General features: G+C 33.1%; 1 protein-coding gene across 8 annotated transcripts in view; it reads left to right on the top strand.

Annotated features, from left to right (window-relative positions):
- Positions 1 to 16739, top strand: part of LOC117318138 (tetratricopeptide repeat protein 25-like) — a 35269-nt gene extending 18530 nt beyond the window's left edge. For 4 of the 8 annotated variants that reach the window (XM_033873152.1, XM_033873150.1, XM_033873148.1 and 1 more), the window contains 5 exons: positions 729 to 797; positions 1848 to 1877; positions 5989 to 7724; positions 11251 to 11322; positions 12896 to 12940. In XM_033873152.1, the coding sequence (XP_033729043.1) occupies positions 729 to 797; positions 1848 to 1877; positions 5989 to 7478 (1589 nt within the window). In that variant the 3' untranslated portion in view covers positions 7479 to 7724; positions 11251 to 11322; positions 12896 to 12940. Of the gene's footprint in view, positions 1 to 728; positions 798 to 1847; positions 1878 to 5988; positions 7725 to 11250; positions 11323 to 12895; positions 12968 to 15684 lie in introns of those variants that run through there. The other 4 variants (XM_033873153.1, XM_033873155.1, XM_033873154.1 and 1 more) reach the window with 4 other exon arrangements.
- The last annotated feature ends 4277 nt before the right edge of the window (positions 16740 to 21016 follow it).

Genomic DNA, 21016 nt, shown 5'->3' with positions numbered 1-21016 from the left:
AACCATTTCATGGGGTAGGGGTAGGGGGGCACGATTTTACTCATGTCTGTCCCTCTGTCCAGCTCTAGATCTGTCAGATCCTGTCACATCCAAGAAAAATTGTTCCAAGTCATTGACATATCTTGAGATGAAACCCTCAGTAGATTTGATTCTGTACCTGATCTCATTCTGGTGGTTATAGGTCAAGTTTCAAGGGTCAAAGGTTACATATTTGACCCCACATTACATTTTCATCCTCTTCTCCAAAACCACTGAACCAAATTCAATGAAATTTGGCAGGAGGCTTCTATGGCTAAAGGTCAAACAAAATTGTGAATTATATGGTCCCCACCCCTAAGGGGCCTGAGGGGTGGGGCCAAAAAGGGTCAAATTGTCTAAAACTTCAAAAATCTTCTCCTCTACTCACAGATATGGTAGAATCAAAAGCTCTTCATAGATGGTAGGGTCTTATTTCATGACCCTATGGTCCCACATTTGCTTATATAGTTTATATAGGGAAATCACATTTTTGACTATTGTTTGTTGGATTTGTATTGGAATTCATTCTAACTTTGTTAACATTATCAGCATGTTGACCCTGACTGACCCCCTGGGCTGATGGGCAGGGCCTGAAACGGTCAATTAGAATAACTTAAATACTTCAAAACTCAGGTGACTGTTAAGGCCAATATTAATTAATGGGCCTCTTGTTTTTTTTTCATCGTTAATATTTTACCTTTTCTTTTCAGCAAAGAAAATCAGGGCTGCTGAAGATGATGACAATGAAGGCAGAAAATCAAGAGGTTCTAGTAAAGCAGGTTAGTGTTTCACAGGTTTCATTTGTTTAAAATGTTTTAATTTTACGGCTTAAATGCACAGTATAATCTTGAGAAGTTTCAATGATTTTGGGATCTTATATAGTGGGTAGTGACAGACAATTGTAGTCTGTCGGATTGTTTTACTAGGCATTATTGGAGTAGAATTTAGAATTATGGTTTTACAGTGTACAGCCTTACAGACTTGCATTGCAGCTAGATACAGTTAATAGGAACAAGTTTTTTTTTGCTAGATGCATTGGTTTTTATGCCCGGTAGTCAGGGACATACTGTTTTATATGGATTCTGTCTGTCATTCTGTCATTCCATCTGTCCATCCACTGCCACAGAGTTTTTTAGGTCAATTTTGGGAGTCAAAATAAAACATTGAACGGCAGCATTCATGTTGCACCAATACATTTCTATAGTTTACCAAGATTGTATATTGTATTTTGTTATCTTTTTTAGATTTTGACTAGGTTTGCTTTAATTCTTTTGATATTTCATTCTAGTTAAATTTTCTTAGATATAATAATAACTTTATAATTCTGTTATGTATTTTGTTTTGAATTCTACCAGATTGTTTTCCAGAATGTTTTTCTTGGAAGCTTTTATAATTACTAGCTGAATATTCAATGGAATTTACAAAGACATAAGTTCTGTTATTTCTTCAACCATTCCATGAAAAGAAGAAAATAATTACAAATATATTTACATTTGTTTCAATTTCCACTACAAAAACAGTAGTGGAGACATCGTTTTCCTACTCCTCATGTAATTTCATTATCCTAAGTCAAATATTTTCTAGTTCTGGAGAATTCAAAATATTTGATTTTTAATTCTCTTCTCAGATTGATTTGTTTTGCAAACCCGAATCAAAGAGAGTAAACCAATGCTTATGACTTGTGGAAAATGTTGAATTTTCACTGTTTTTATCATGTTGTAGATTTGAATAATAAATATATTTAGCCATTTTCACTTTAAGATTGAACATTTTAATGGCTGTTGATATATATTGTTTATTTGTGCCTGTTGTTATATATGAATTTTTAGAATATGAAGATGATTTTGAAGAAGACAAAGGTATATATAATTGAATATTCTAATGTTTCAAAAGCAGATCTTTATTAAATGACATGAAACTCACAAATTATTTGAATCTTGTTCACAGAAAATGCAATATTCATTAGAGTCTGACTGAATTGAGAAATCAATTTAATGAAATAAAATTTTACAGAAAATTATTACACAAGAATAAGAATTATTTTGAAACTTGGATACAGCTTATATATTCTATTTCTTTGATATTTTCTAAAAATGCTTTTATGTTAAAATTCCTCAACAAAACAAAAATGAAGATCATGAGAATTCTATGTCAAAACAGGACGGCTGATATGAAAATATGAAATATGAACAAAATATAGATATACATGAATAAGCATTAACGAAACATAGGTCATATCCAAGTAAATTATCCGGCATACTAAGGAGAATAAAAAACAACACTCTAAGATAGACTAGATCATGATCATCAGAACAATAGTTTATTCATAAAATTAATTATCGTGGTACTAGAAAAAAGATGTTTGTATGAAATAAAGATAGATCAATGCGTTTAGTTTTACTATAATTGATTGCTGAAATATTACGAAATTTAAAAAAATGACTCTATCGAAGCAATCATTCTGCATTTTCCATGATCAGATTTTTTAAAAAAGCAAACAAATGTATAACCAATGTTGTAGATTATGCAATAACCCTTTTCTCTTGATAATTTCCTCTCCTTCAGTAATATCAGGAAAAATAAAGCATTATAACACAACTTATTATTTTTATATTCAGGCTTAAACATTGTAACTTTGACTATGGCGTTGTCAAATAATGTGTCTCCAATACACCATTAAAGGAGGTGGTGCATAGGAGGGCTAAATCGGCCCACGGCGATTTTTTTCCCGGAAACATATTTTTGTCAAAAGTATAATATCCCCGATTATGCGGGAGGAATTAATTGCCATTCCTCAATGTATTTATTATTTTTTTGGTGATTTCATTATTTCCCCATCAAACTGCATAAGAAGCTAATGTTTTGACCACTAATTATTATAGAACACATTTTTATTTCCTATTTGTGAAACAAATTCACCCCATTTGTTTAAGGTTTAATTTTGTATATGAATCATCACGCTCCGTGACACTAAAATTAAATTTCAGCCTAATTTGATGTCTTCTTTGTGAAAATCATTGTTTTTAACTTTTCATTTAAAGTCTAATACGGCAAAGTTATTAATGGAGTACTATCAAAATTTCCGTTTAGAAATAATCTATGGATATTCATAAACATTTAATGAAACAAATTTATTTTGTGAATTACTGGATATGCCAAGATTTTATTATGTTAAATGCATACACCCCAAATTTTGGACAACATATCAAAGTACCGAAAGTGCTGAAAAATAGAGGCAAATGCTACAAAAGGTACATCAAAACGTTCGATTAAACATTATTTTATGACAAACGTTTTACTGATCATGTTGTGGGCTTATCTAATTATGATTGTAACCACACCATGTAGCTTCGTGTAGTCTATTATGAGATTTACATCATCAGTGACATAAAATTCCGTTGTTGTAATGGCGTTTTGTTCTGATTGCTAGTTCCTAAATAAAAAAGCACACTTGCCGTATGCGCACACATACCAACCGTTCTTTGACCAGCAGGACAAGTACAATAATAACCAGAAATGGGTTTCTCTTTATCTAGACTAGAATATTGAATATTGAATCCAAAGATTATATTTGCTTATTGCAGTATGTACATGTATGTAACACAATGTATATGTTATTGTTATAGAATAATCCAACAAAAATAACAATGCAATCAGACTTTACTGCTTGTGTCAGACAGGGTGCTCCTTTTTAACCCTTGGTTTTTTAATACAATTTACTTCATGACCTTTCTTTGTATGCAAAAATCTTTTGTTATCCAGTAATTTTTGATGATTTTTTTTGGTTGTGTATTAAGATTAATATGCAAACATGTTTTTTAAAAGCAAAATTTGATAGTACTCCAACGATTATTACATTTTATCTACTTAACAAATAAAAGAAAATTTCAAGAAGGTAAATTTTTTACTGATAATTTTTTTTAAAAAGCTGTAATTACACTTTCTATTATACAAATTCATACTAAACACACATGTTTTTATAAAATATAACATCACATGAGGCTATCAATGCAATATAAAGTTTATCAAGTACTTTTGTACGAGAAATATATTGAATTTAAAAGGGAGGGTACACATTTTTTACAGAAATCATGTTAGGTGGCGCTGCGTATACACCATTTGCCAATTTTCGTTTTAGTGTCTAAAATGACATGTATTTGGTAAAAGTCTATCATAATATCATGCATAAAATAAGATTCGGCCGTGGGCCGCCATGCACCACCTCCTTTTTGAAACTTTTAGAGATTTGTTGACAATCATTATTACTTTCCTGTGTAGATTATTTTTCCTATCTTTGCCATGCAACTGAGAACATTTTAATTTTAGTAGTTTACTACTTTAGAGCATCTTTAGAAGTTTCTCTAACATAGCTTACCAAAAAACGTCAATACTAATAAAAGTAATATAAAGGCAGACAACTCAATACAAATATCTGCCTACTGTAAGAGATTTCTTTAAATTTATTATTTTGAATAAAGGAATGGAATAAGTGAAGAAAATTATAACCCTGTTAGTTGTCGAATTATGTATATAGTTATTATATCTCACTCGAATCTCATTTTTGCACGGTCTTACCTCGTGATTAGATTACATATATTGATATATACACATGCATAACTTTTGTGCTAGATACATAAGAAGCCTGATAAGCAAGTTTTTGATATTAACAAAAATTTCATGTTTCTTGATTAGTTCAAATGATGAAAGGGTTTATTGCAATTTTACAGAACTTTTCAAACTCTAAAAACTAATCTACGTTTAATAAGCTGACATATTTTTCCATCGTTTAAGTATGACCAAATTCCCTGATTCACCAACCTTTGAATTAACTTTTTTCTTTCGTAAATCCTTTTCAGTAAAACACATTTTAATCCAAATATGTATTAGAAACTATCGACATACTGTTGCTAAAAGGAATGTGATTAACTTATTTAGATGGGATTTTTGAAAATATTTGTTTTGATTTGTTAAACCACTAGACAGGTATAAAACAAACATCAGCTTATTACTGTTTTTAGGGACGGAAATGTTTGATTGATATCGTAATTGAATTGTTGTTGTACGATGTATGTATTAGGTATATCACGCCGACAAGAAACACTTACTGATGCTGATGCTGATATATATTGTATCCAAAACAGAAAATCAATGCTGTCTTTAATTTTACGTTTGGAAGTATGCTCACATGTAAGCTACTTTATTGTACACTGATTATTTTTATAAAGTGTACGCTTGAATTATAGAACATTTTGCATGAACTATTTCTGTTGACATTTTTCAAAAATGCATGAATGTTTGAATTGTTCTACATCAGCACAATTTGTCTGTGCAATAGATATTTCAAAAGTTACCCCTGTAAATTATTAACATTGAATAATTAATAGTAATATTATACATTAGGTATATTAAAGTGTGATGCATGATTTAAACAATGACGCTGTCAAGTCATACTGCCTACACGGATGAAACCATTATGTTCGCATTGTGATGAGCTCATCACGGCGAATGCACAATTTATCTCTGTTATTCAGTAGATGCTTCTATGAAGAATAGTGTTTCTATGTTAACTGTTAAACTACTATTATTTGTATCGTTCTTCATACAACTACACTTTGTCAATAATGTAATTGTGTAATTTAATGGCATTTACCTAGACTAGGCTACAGACGATTAACAGCGCATTAATAATATGATATCGAAATTTGTGTAAACCTTTTCAAAATCATTTTTCTATTTACGTTGTTACTGTACATGTATATTTACTAATTTCAGCACTCTTCAATTTTAGCGGATATTATGTTGATAAGCGCAATGATAAACTAATATATTTTTCTAAGGAAATAATATACAGAAAGTGTAATCATCACAATTATGATTTAGCGCAATACTTTCCTCGTGAAAATCGCTGAAATAGAAAAACCTCTGAAATATGTGTTAATGCTGATTCATCATGTAATTCCACTTAACCAGCGGGCGGCGCTCCGGTAGATCCACTCACGGATGACTCGCAGAAGACTCGTTCTAGCAATGATACTGTACTGGAAGTTCCCAAAGTGGAAAAGCAGCCCGAAATACGTAGTCATGGTAACGACAAGGAAAATAGTACTGATAGATGTACAAACGAAAACGAAGTCGTCAAATTTGACAGTAACTCTGTGGTGGACGTAGCTGTGAAAAATGCCAACGGCGATGCGACGGCGTCTGGCGAGTCTCCTGTTTTAGCAACTGGGTTAGGTGCCGATGTAAATTCCAGTGGTATTGGAGAGCATGAAAAAATGGAAGAGCTTGCCCATCAAAACAACGAGAGAAAATTCGAGGAAGCTAATGATGACATATATCAAAAAAATAAAGAGGACTTTACGGAAACAGACAATAGCGCAGGAAATAAATCTACAAGACAAGTCGAAGGGGATATCGAAGGTTATGGCAATGACGATCAGATAGCACATCAGGGTGGTACATCTGCTATCCAGATCAGTGATAGGATACAGGGAGGGGAAAATGCTGGCAAAGAAGCAGAAATCAATGATAAAGATATTGATAGAGAAACGTCCCCGGAAGAATGTGCCGATATGCCTGCCAAAAAAGTTATATATAATTCAGGAAATAATGAGACTGGAATAGAAAATCAGACTCGTGAAGTTGCTGATTTTCAAGCTAATAGAAAACACTCAGAAGATTTTCAGTTCAAATATATAAACGACACGACGGGAAGTCGGCCTAGTTCGAAGAATTCTCGGGCGTCCCCTCCAAAGTCTGGGAATAGTCACGACAGACTAGTTGAGGACGACCCGAGGTTAAATTACGATATTGATGTATCAAATACAACCATGGTTAAAGGCAAGAAACATCCAAAAGGGGCGACCAATCAACAAGATACAAAAAAGCTCCAAACTAGATCGAAAAGTTCCGAATTGGCAGTAGGTGTGAGACAGCGAGAAAGAGTAACTAAGCAGAAGTCTTTAGAAGAAACATCGAGAATAAGAACTCCAAAGAGCACGGTAGTAACGAAGGAAGAGAAAACAACTGTGAAAGGAAAGAAGGATAAGGTATTGCCAACAAAAGAGTATCATGTCGGGAAGTCGGAGAAATTCCAAATCAAGGACTCTGATATGAGCGGGGGAGGAGATAGTGCTGGCAATAAATCAGAAACAATTAAGACACCAGATAATACAAAAGGTACCATACGAAAGGGAGCTGCTTCTTCTAAAGGCAAGATAGCACGCAAACCTAGAAGTGCCGATAATCCTACTAATCAGCAAAGCATTTCTAAAGATCCTCGAAGAAAGTCGGATATATCTCCGTATGGGATGCCGTTAACAGCCGGCCTGCAAAGTAAAAGGCAACACAACAATTGCCTGTACTTGAAACACAGAGATCACAAACAAAACCGAAAAAAAAGAAAAGCAGCGACTCGGTACGATCGCAAACTCTTTCATCAGATACAAATAACTCTATGAAATCGACAACTAGTAAATCTCGAGGGAAATCAGTGAGTTCTGGATCGGGACGTACGACAGCATCACCAATAAGGATAAACTCGAGCAAGAGAAAGAAAATATCAGAAGACGAATTGAGAGGGTCACAAACAACAAATGAAACCTCACCTGTTAGGAAAGAAATGAAAACTAAGCCAGCATCACCAGAGGAAACTGCAGCCGCGAACACCAACGTGTCATCTGATGAATCGCAGGTAGCTCGGGATGGTGAGTGCTGGCTGCTGTGTAATTATCCTACCGCATGCAGCATCCATGTATACAGTTCATATACCGTGCATCGTAGCCTAATCCCCAGTATTTATAAGTGTCGTTTGGTGAATTATATGTTATTGACTATTATTCTTAGAACGTTACAAAGAACTACAAATTATTGTCATATGATGATATGCCTATACAAGTGATGGAGTTAGAGCATGTTTCTCCGCTTTGCTGTATGTTGACATCAGTATACCTGTACATTTTGTTAATAAAAACACATGCTGTTATTGTCGTCTTTATAGTTGTGTTGTGTTTATTCGTGATATACCCGTGTAAATGTATATAGTCATGTATTATAATACGATACTTGTGTAGAAGCTTTACATTTTACGCACGTGCATATAATCCACACATTGGGGTCCATTTATATCGTGTTTGTTTGTTGATATGCATGTATGTTTATGTCCAGTCATCAAAAATCTATCTTTGGGGTAGCTGTAATATCATTTTAGGGAGTACAATATATGGCGGTAAACAGTACCATATTCCTTGGAGCAATATTTTGCTAACACTACCAAGGAGAAAGAATAAACGTTATTTAGTGTATGCGATGCTTATTTATTAGTCCCCTGCCGTTTGAAAAACGGGGGGACTTTAGATTTACCCTCCGTCCGTCCGTCCGTCCGTCCGTCCGTCCGTCTGTCTGTCACGTAACAGTTGTCCGGACAACTCCTTCTAAAGTACTACTCTGATCTTAACGAAAATTGGTATACATGATCAGTATAACATGTAGTTGTGCATTCCACATTTGTTTGTTTTTCTTTTTTTTTGAAAAACCATTTTTCAAAAAAAAAAAAAAATGGGAATGAATAGGTGCACTTCTAGCTCAGGCAGGGGACTTTGTATTGCTGCTGCAATACTATCCATCCTTGTTTAAAATAAAATATTGATTTCTTTGATTGTTTAAATGCATATATATTTCACAATTGCACAGTAAAACTAATATCAGTATGGAGATTAGTTTTTTTCAGTAACCTCCTCCATTAGTGTCGAGTGTTGCATAAAATCCATTTGAAGTAAATCGTCTACATGTACCTATCAGAAACGAATTGGTAAATCGTTGTTAGGAAATCCCGATTGATTTTTTTTCCGCAGATCAATGACGATGCTGCTAAATCCTAAGAGCTATGTACTGAAACCTAACACAAATAATGATATCTTTTCCAAGTTATGGCTATACTTTTTTCGCCATCTTTCTGTTGAATATGAAGTTTTTTATGGGGATATATTTATTTATTTTTGATCAGTTGTACCATATTGAAATTTTTCATTATATATATGTTGATATGTTAGATATCATTATAGAATGGTACACTACCACTCCACGATAATGATTTGTTTGTGTATATTCGAATTCCAATCGACAATTTACAGGTGTTAAAGAGGAGATTATCGACAGAGCCCCAACCTCGCCCACCCGACGTTCAGAGGGTTCGGGCAGACGCTCAGTTGAGGCAGCATCACCGCAAAAGCGGACACCTCTTCATTCGCCGACAAAGCGATCTCTCGCCGGCTCACCGACAAAGAGGTCCGCCCAGCCATCCCCTTCTAAAATGTCGCAGTCCTCGCGGCGACATACTTACTCACCTACAAAACAATCACGAGAAGTTTCGTTTAAGGAAGGGTCGGCTAAGGGGTCTATGAAAGGCTCTGCAAAGGGGTCAGTAGGTGGCAGGTCAGCGCCAGGTAGTGCTCAGCAACGAGCGTCGCCTGCTGCAGGCGGTTCTGCCACTGGGTCGGCGAAGGGGTCGGCGAGGGGGTCGGCAAAGGGATCGGTTGGAGGATTCGCGGCGACTTCACGAGATGGTTAGACTTGTGTTATGTTTGATGCTACCTTTTTGTCTAAAATGGTTGAAAATTAACGGTTTGTTTTGACAATGTATATTAATACTTGTAATGAGTCTAACGACGCATGACTCAAATCGTCAGAAATCCAATTAATCGTTCAACCCTTATTAGTATACTCTTACTACATAGGATGGTCTTCATCAATAATGACAACCAATAAAATTTTAAAGTAACAAATATAACGTTTGAAAGCTGCATGAGCTCATCTCACTTCATTGATCAATATATTCTCGCTTTTCTCCGAGATATGGACATAATCTAGTTGTAAAAGAATTTATTCGGAAAAATTACATCGGATTCTAATTGAACCTATGCCAACATCATTACAAAATCTGCTTGTGCTGATGTGCCGAAATATAACGTGATTTGGATTTTGCTTACAGACTGAAGTTGTCATAACAGATTTCTTGTAATCTCTCAGATAATGGAGACATTTAATCATATGGTCCCAGATTTTATATTGTTTTGATGTGTTTCATGCTGTTTGATTTTAACAGATTGCCAAGAAGATGCATGTTGATTTTGTTGTGGATGAGTTATCATGACTTGATATTAACCTGTAGAATATTGTACTGTGTTATTTGACCCATACTTATTGACATATTGTTGTGTTCACCATGTTCAACGATGTTATGATATCTCACATTGAAGTGACAGATAATACGTAGTTTTTGTAGTAAGAAACATTATGTACTACCCTCTGACAACTTAATAACAACCGAAAACAACATACCTTACCGGATTCAAATTCAAGTTCTTTTTTTAAACGTACAGTCTTCTCACCAAGACACTTGTTGTGTTATATAGATTTGAAATATGAAAATATTTGTTTCATGACTGCAAACGGAAAAGTCAAAATGTCACTAACTTCTGTGTATACATAAAAGAGTTCTAGATATGGTTTTGTTTTCAAGGCATCGTCTACAGACAATCATTTAATGATTTGCATATTATGAAAATCGCTGAATGTAGATGCTCGGCAAAGAGATATTAGTTGAATTAACATAATGATAGTTTATATAGTAGTATGATTCCCACCGGGTCAGTTGGATGTATTACATTCTCAATATTAGGTATTTACGTCATTGAGAGATATTTTTCAGTCTTAGTTATTTACTCTTTAAATTACATTTTGAAATTCAGCTATAGAACCAATAATAATTTTCTTATTTTTCTAATTTGTTATATTATTTCTGTATATTTTGCCTGCGTGTTTATTTGTTTTCTGTAATATTTCAAAAAATACATTCATATTGATTGATGCATTTAGAAGCTATGCTATTCTGTAGAGCAGTAGATGTATGCTTACCAATGAATTTATTTTTCAGAACGCTACTCAGACGACGTGATTGTTTCTATCATGGACAATCACCGTTGTACTACATTGGCTTTGTGCTATCAGCAATGATTTGAAAATTTCATATTCAGACCACGTTTGGTGTTAAAGTCTTTGTAAATTACGATCCACGGTATTTAATAATGATTTTTATCACTCTAAAATATGAAAGGTGTAAATGTAGGCTTGCTTAAGATATGCCATTTTTTTTCGTTTTCTGTTAAATTTTTCAGTTAGCATTAGCATGTTTTTAGTTAGAATTTGCTTCACGCTTACCACTGCTATTTTTAGGAAAAGATGACGAAGAGGAAATTCCAGACGAGGCACAACAACAGGTCGAAGAGGAAAAAGGTCAAACAAAAGGTGGAACCTTCATGTCATAAATTGCATGTTTATATTAACTCTCTATCTTCTTAACTCTTGCAAAAGTGAAGATATCAACGCATTTGGTTTAGTTTGATAATGTAACTTTTGTTTAACAAAATTCAATTATAACACATATTGTTTCAAACTGATGATATTTGACCAGTAAGATAATACTTTTAAGATTCTTTTCATGTATCACTTGATAAATCGGTATTTTGTTCACATATTTGACAAGTTATTCTGATAAGTTAAAACTCAAAATAAGAATGTTTAACTTTTCACCACACTTGCCTATTAGCTGCTATTGAAATACAAATCTTTTACGAACAAAAAATGGATCAATCACTGGCTACAGGTGTCTTTATTAAATTTACATTTAATTATGAAATTTTAACATTACAATTTTTCAAGTTTTCACTGTTAAACCAACATGATATCTTAACTATTGCAAGTCTTCCAGTCGGTGGGCAAAGATGAAGGCGAAAAAACGACTGGTTTTTGTGTGGATCTTTCTTTTGAAAAAAATACGTATATATGATCTTCGTACTAATTCACCCGCATTCTTTGACTGTCATTTAACAGATTGGTTTCATTATTTGATTCCTTCTGTATCATTTCTTTAACACATGCTATTGTTATCTGACTTTCTTATATACCGTGTGCACATTAAACTGATCAGTTTACTTCTTTTAATATTCTTAATTAATTCATGTGGAGTTGTTCCATAACACTGATAATATTTATTGAAGAGAATGGGAATTTTTCTTCCCGAGAGAAAATGTATTTGAACCGTTGGAGCAGCTAGCGGTTATTATACGTTTTTGTCATGATGTTTCTTACTAGCTATGTATCATAATGATTATAATTATTATTAATATGTTTATTTTGCATAAACAAGCCAATTCCGTTTGGACACTTATTTACTGGTACCGAGAGACGTAATTCTTTTCACATCCCAGATACTTTTTTAAAATCAATATAGTTATATAAATTACTTTTATTCAAACTGATGGATTTTACAATAGAGTATCTATTGTTATTTTATAATTTATATCTTAATGTAATGTTGTGTTTATAATTGTAATGCTCTATTTCACTAACATATTTATTCCATTCAGGCTACGTCACTAAGACATATATGATGCGTTATACAAATACATGCCTTGAAATTATTTAAGCCATTCAATAAGTAATATTTAACATATTTTTGTTTATCTTAGTCACCATTTTTGAAAATATTTAGTATTGTAGCATTGTTTTGGTAGTATGTATGCAACTCAAAACCTGTTGCTATTTACCGTTCTTATATATAAGTTTCTTCACATGTCATAGATTGATATTATGTATTAACATAGTAGACAGCCAATTGTTACTATATAACAATCTACTAGCAAAAAGGGTTTTTTTTCAGCACCGTTAAGTATTTTGTATAATTTTTTATCTTTTTTTTTTTTATTATTTTTGTATTATTTTTGTATAAGTATTAACTTCTTCAAAACATGGAAGGTTTTTGATTTACCAATGGCTTGTACATGTTGTGTATCTCACCTACAAATTATTTTTACATTAGCCGCGTCACCACCACCCGCGGACACAAGCATTAAAGAGGAGGTAGTGGAAGACGAAACACAACAAATAAAAGGTTTAATATAACTTCTTGTGCACGCAACCTTTAACTTAACTCCTCTTGTATCGGTGCATGCGTCCTGCCAGTTTCTGCTGCGTGTGTTACTATAAATAGTTATATCTATACTATGCTTAGATCAGTATATGGACCATTCATTGGTTTACTCAAAAATGTGTAACTATATACTTATTACATATATGATGACCTTGGAGTTATAATTACATATTGTGCTCTTTATTACTAGTACAAGCAGTGCGCTTTTACATATCAACATGTATAAGATATAATTGATAGATCATTTGCGAATATTGGTACGGGACTAAATTGCAAAAAATATATGGTATACAATTAAAACATAAATCTATACCCCTAAAGGTGAGGAATCAAACGCGCCTATGTAGATACACTATAAAACGAGACTTACTTCCTATTTACCCAGGTAGATCTACTTACTAGACTAAGACGGTAATGGTAACTTTAACAGTTCACAGTATTTTGTCCGAGAGATCACTCTTACCTTATCGATATTTTTTGGTATCTGGGTTTTACGTCTCGATGTAGCTTAGATCGAATGACAAGGTAGATGGCTAAAGTAACAAAAAAAAAGGAAAAAGAAATGGTATAAGAAAAACTTAGATATATCAAACGTTACAACACGACGGCAAATCAATTTGGTTAATACAGTACCTCTCGGGCAGAAGCCGACATTATGCTGGGGATTCACGATGCAAGGGTACAAATGTCCTTATTTTCAAGAACATGTAGATAGTTGTCATAATTGACATTGGCGTGCAAACCACTTGAATATAAACATACACCTGCGGTGCAGTACCCCAAATAATGTGTGTGTATTAACTTGCATTAAACACCATCTCCGTATCTTTACACTTTTCTTACTCATTTCATCAGATATTTTATCAACATGCTTTTTTTTTAATAAGATTTATATAGGTTCTGTTTGACTTACGTTTGCGAAACTCATACCTAGACGCGGCGGAGATTATTAGCCACGAAAGCTTCGATATGTGTGAAAAGTTGTTTATTTTCCCTCGATATGCCTTCTATTGCTCTTCTTTCCTGACGAAAGGATATCTTCATTTCACAACTTTTTACGTTTGGTGGACCCATATCTTGATTGCTGACAAGGAAGCTTTATTTTACATTGTAAGAATTGTGTCCGTGATATTGGTCTCAACGAAATATTCTGGATTTCTGTTACATTTTTGGTCACTTTGTACTTCTGACGATTACCCGCCATACCTATCTTATCGAATTTCTCAACAAAAAAAAAATTTTAAATGTTAAATATTTTCTAAGTCATGTCCTTACTACTAATTGTAAGTAGATTCATTTTTATCGGTCAACCAAGGATGATTTGACGATTGTAGTAAAGATAGTTTTTGTTTGAAAATTCCATTATTTGCTAGTGTTACACAGAACTATTGAACTCTGAATAACACCAAGATCTGTTTCTGAAAAGTGCATATTCTCATATGTCCACACGCACATTTTGAAGCTTTTTCTGTATAATATTGTGAAGTCTCTTGGAATGGTGTAATGCTTGTCTGGTGGTCTTGCCTTCGTGTTGCTATGACGTCACTACAAGGACATTTTCCTGTGGTTTTAAGACATCTGGTGGTACTGTCTGCTATCTGTTTCGTTGGTGAATGCATTTACTAATGACGTGTTTCGTGCATGGTGTGTTAAGACGTTTGATGGACTCAATATACACAATGTATTGATATTGATGCAATCTGTGAAACGTGATTAAACATTTGTGAATCAGCGGCGTTTTGTAAGATATATCTTGTTTGCTCCGGATGTCTCTACAGAACAACTATAATACTGTTTTGATGTATCAAATATATCCCCCACGAATGTTTGTACCACGAAGCAAAGAACATTTTATATGATACAGTATATATTTGATATATTGCCAGAACATTTAGTCACTTTATTCAGTTTATTTTGAACAAATCTAGTCGCAAAATGTAGTTATTTACAGTATGCGTTTAATTCCAGCGATACCGTTTGGAATTATCGTTAACGTTGAATGTATATATTATTTACATTGTTTTTCGCCAATTTCAGGCTATATGTAAGATATATATATATATGCAAGTTGTGTACAAATTATTGATATTTATATATGTATGTGTGTGTGTGTATTTATTCACGTTTAACGTTTTCTAATATATCTCACTTACATCTATTTAATGTATACATTACAAGTATAAGTTTCTGCAATAACGGAACAACGTTTGGGTTTCCATTCAGTGATCTTTTTTGAGTTTTTTTTTATGTAAACTATTATATATGCAGATTATCAATAAGGATGTTTTGTAGTTGGTTCGTTTGAATGATTCTCCCGAGGATTTCCATAGATTAAATTACACATTAAACATTTTAATTTCATGTTAATAGACAGCTTCAGACCCTAAAATCTAATCTAAGAACTTAATTAGCATACAATGAGTCTTCAATCGAAATTATAGAAATATGAGAGACGTCTTGAAGTTTCAATTTTCTGTTTTTATTTGTGTTCTATTTTTATGTAATGTCTGTACAAGAGGGACGTTCTATTTTACAGTTCATTCAGCTGGCCAGGCATTTAATAAACAACTACAGATGTGTTTTTGTCTATTAGCGAATGATAGCCGATTATGAAAATGTTTATTACCTTACATAAACAATGTAAGTACATCTTATTTTATATTTCTTTATAATTTCAGGGCAAGATTAGAATGACAACAGTAGGGAGACTTCAACTACCAATTGATGTTGACAGGACAACAAATTAGGACTGTGATATACGTGTTCACTAGGCATACCTGGCGTCATGGAATATGATCATGAATCAATAACAAGACATGAACGCTTAAAATGCATGTAAATCTGTTAAAATGAAGGTGGTTTTTCAGACAGTGAATAACAAGAGGAAAAACACCTATGGCTATACAGCTGATATATTCTAAGAATTTTACCGAGAAATTAAAATATGCTGAAATGATTTCACGAAGAGGGAAACCATTTATCCCTCCTACAGAACGATTTAATATGTGGAATATGACAACAACAAAATTGAGTGTGGTTTATGGATCAATGAACATCTGTGATATTAAGCGGATGAAAGTGAATGCTACTTATAAATGTTTATTCAACAGTTCTATCTTACGCAAACTGCCAATGTTTCAACATTTATTTATTACTGTAAACCCATTGCAGAGAATAGGACAGCTTATGTTTTTTTTATTATGAGAGAGAGTGAGAGTGAAAAGAGAAAGAGAGGGAGGGAGAGTAAACTGTACATGTACAATGTATGAATATAAATTTATGAAGTGTATCTTACTCTGTCACAACAGCACGCTCAAATAGAAAATGTTCCGCGTTACGCAATTTGTATGAAATGTAACCATTTATAATTTTACTGATTTTGGTAGGATTACGCATTTATATTATATACAAAAACATTATTGACACGCGAAAAATATATATAACATTCTGACTTTTAATATCTTAAGTGTTTTAGAATTTCTACGCAGAAGTATTAAGTGTAATGTAAAGCACTTTGTTATTTGTGAATATGAAATCGAAATTCAAATTTTGAAATTTACCTTTTGAATAACTGTTTTTAGATTTACTTTATCATTTCAAATAGCAGCAATGAAGGTAAACAACAAATACAACCTATTTATGAAGATGTTATACGCAACTCATTTTTATATCTTATATTTAAACTACGGTATATTTTGTTGAAAATAAACAGCAATACCATCTTATATTTGAACTGTTTGTTTGTCATTTCTTAAGAGTAGACCACAGTGCTAATACATACATATATATGTAGATAACGCATTCAGAAGTAGTGTGCATGTTTGGTATAACATGTACATATACGCTTGGCAAATAGGAAAGTTTATCAAAAAAAAAGTTACTATGGACGGTCAGAAAGGAAATGTTATGCAAAAATGTTCTTGTGACGGCAGGAAAGGACATGTTATACAAAAATCATCTAACGACTGTCGGATAGAAAATGTTATCCAAAAATGATCTTGTGACGGCAGTATAGGACATGTTATACAAACACGTTCTTGTGACGGTCGAATTGGAAGGTTATCAACAATTATCTAAAGACTGTCGGATAGAAAATGTTATCCAATCGGAAAGGAAATGCTATTTAAAAAAAAAAATCTTATTACGAATGGATAGATAATAGTATCCAGAAGGATTTTGTGATGGTTGATGGTTTGATAAGAAATATTCAAAACGGTTCCGTGACGATTGGATAGGAAATATTATCCGTTATTTAACAGTTGACATTCAGTAGAAATACACATGTATCAAGCATACGTACTTACTTCTTGATAACCAATACAATAGTTCAAGAAAGAAATATGAAATGTGTCGATCTTCCCCACACAGTCGTCTCTACACACAGGAACTTGGTACGAATCCCCAACCCGTGGTCTGTATGATATGTAGTATTATACGTTATATATAATACATATGATATGTAGTATTACACGTGATCTATAATACATATGATATGTAGTATTACACGTGATGTACAATGTATAATATTTGTGATATGTAGTATTACACGTGATCTATAATACATATGATATGTAGTATTACACGTGATCTATAATACATATGATATGTAGTATTACACGTGATCTATAATACATATTATATGTAGTATTACACGTGATGTACAATGTATAATATATGTGATATGTAGTATTACACGTGATGTATACTACATGTGATATGTAGTATCACACGTGATCCAGTGGCGTAGGAAGTCGTCAAAAAGTGGGGGGGGGGGGCAAAATTGTTTTTATCCTTAAATTTTACGCACTAAACAAATCGTATGCTATCTTCGCAAAATTAGCCAATAATTATCATTTCAACATCCCATGATAATTTTGATAATTTATGTACTACAAAATAAGTTATTTACGCAAATCAGGATATATTATTTATGGCAAAACATGAATCACCAGGCCCGGCCAGGATTTTCGAAAGGGCGGGGGGGGTCCAGTAATTTAGTAATAATGCGAGCGCCGTAGGCGCGAGCCGATTTTTTTTCCCTTTTTGCGAGAGGTCTGGGGGCCGCCAAGCGGGTACCAGGGTGGCGAAGCCCCCCTGTGGATCTGCAATCGAAAGGGGGCAGTAATTTAGTGATAAAGCGAGCGCCGTAGGCTCCAACCGATTTTTTTTTTGTATTTCCTCGTACCTGCTGGTAATTAATATCACTCGAATAACGTTAAAACCGCGCATTCTTATTCATGTTGTGTTTCTGTCTTGTTCTCATTATGAACTCAATTAACTTCACAAATTATCATCAACTTATTGAATCTATGTGATGAAGTTAAGCAAAATTTCGTATTAAGATATAAATATATATTGACTTACCAGGCTAGTGCAGACGACCGACACACAGGTCTGAGGATTGATATACTAGTATAAAAGTCGGAATGTTCCGGATGTACAAGATACAGTTTTTATCGTTGCCTTCAAGAAAACATTATCGGTTCGAAAATATACAGATGTTTATCGAAATAAACATATAAATTCGTGTTTTTCCCCTTTTTTAGATTTTGGATGGCAAAAAGTGGGGGGGGCAAAAAGATATGTTTGCCCCCCCCCCCCCCCCCCCCCCCCCCCCCCCACTGTAAAAAGTGGGGGGGGGGGGGGACAATCGCCCTCCTGCCCCCCGCTTCCTACGCCATTGTGATCTATAATACATGTGATATGTAGTATTACACGTGATCTATAATACATATGATATGTAGAATTACACGTGATCTATAATACATGTGATATGTAGTATTACACGTGATCTATAATACATGTGATATGTAGAATTACACGTGATCTATAATACATGTGATATGTAGTATTACACGTGATCTATAATACATGTGATATGTAGTATTACACGTGATCTATAATGCATGTGATATGGAATATTACACGTGATCTATAATACATATGATATGTAGTATTACACGTGATCTATAATACATGTGATATGTAGTATTACACGTGATCTATAATACATGTGATATGTAGTATTACACGTGATTTATAATACATGTGATATGTAGTATTACACGTGATCTATAATACATGTGATATGTAGATTACACGTGATCTATAATACATATGATATGTAGTATTACACGTGATCTATAATGCATATGATATGGAATATCACACGTGATCTATAATACATATGATATGTAGTATTACACGTGATCTATAATACATGTGATATGTAGTATTACACGTGATCTATAATGCATATGATATGGAATATTACACGTGATCTATAATACATATGATATGTAGTATTACACGTGATCTATAATACATGTGATATGTAGTATTACACGTGATCTATAATACATATGATATGTAGTATTACACGTGATCTATAATACATATGATATGTAGTATTACACGTGATCTATAATACATGTGATATGTAGTATTACACGTGATCTATAATACATGTGATATGTAGTATTACACGTGATCTATAATACATGTGATATGTAGAATTACACGTGATCTATAATACATGTGATATGTAGTATTACACGTGATCTATAATGCATGTGATATGTAGAATTACACGTGATCTATAATACATGTGATATGTAGTATTACACGTGATCTATAATACATGTGATATGTAGTATTGCACGTGATGTATAATACATGTGATATGTAGTATCACACGTGATCTATAATGCATATGATATGGAATATTACACGTGATCTATAATACATATGATATGTAGTATTACACGTGATCTATAATGCATATGATATGGAATATTACACGTGATCTATAATACATATGATATGTAGTATTACACGTGATCTATAATACATATGATATGTAGTATTACACGTGATCTATAATACATGTGATATGTAGTATTACATGGGATGTATAACACATATGATATGTAGTATTACACGTGATCTATAATACATATGATATGTAGTATTACATGTGATCTATAATACATGTGATATGTAGTATTACACGTGATCTATAATACATGTGATATGTAGTATTACACGTGATCTATAATGCATATGATATGGAATATTACACGTGATCTATAATACCTATGATATGTAGTATTACACGTGATATATAATGCATATGATATGGAATATTACACGTGATCTATAATACATATGATATGTTGTATTACACGTGATCTATAATACATATGATATGTAGTATTACACGTGATCTATAATGCATATGATATGGAATATTACACGTGATCTATAATACATATGATATGTAGTATTACACGTGATCTATACTACATGTGATATGTAGTATTACACGTGATCTATAATACATGTGATATGTAGTATTACACGTGATGTATAACACATATGATATGTAGTATTACACGTGATCTATAATACATATGATATGTAGTATTACACGTGATCTATAATACATATGATATGTAGTATTACACGTGATCTATAATACATGTGATATGTAGTATTACACGTGATCTATAATACATGTGATATGTAGAATTATACTTGATCTATATTATAATATATGGATAAAAGGTAGGTCGAGAATTCATCCCTATGTCTCCTATAGATCTATAGATATATTTTATGATGAATACGACGTAAATAACTCACATGACACGCATATATACGTGATGCGGGTGCTGAGATATGAGTTTGATGAAAATGTCTCAAGACATCTCTCAGCTGTAATCATTACTAATTCGCAAAATTGACTTGACGTCAGCGAAGACCACGCCCATCTCATTATCTGTAACAAACAATGTGTGTAATTCTTCACACGTTTAGCTATCCCAATCAGTAAGTCGGCGTCTTGTTTGTGCCAGCGTGTAAATATTACAGAGAACATTATCATATAAACAATACTCAATTGTTTAGCCTAGTACAATGTGTATACTAGAAATGACGCATTTCTATATATAGTTGTTCTAAATTGTATCTACGTATAAAATTGAATGGGGAGTACTTTTAGCGCTAAAA

Source organism: Pecten maximus, chromosome 19 (genome assembly GCF_902652985.1).
Source record: "Pecten maximus chromosome 19, xPecMax1.1, whole genome shotgun sequence".
Taxonomy (NCBI): Eukaryota; Metazoa; Mollusca; class Bivalvia; order Pectinida; family Pectinidae; genus Pecten; species Pecten maximus.
The sequence above is the reverse complement of the archived record's forward strand: the minus strand, read 5'-3'. Positions and strand labels throughout refer to the sequence as shown.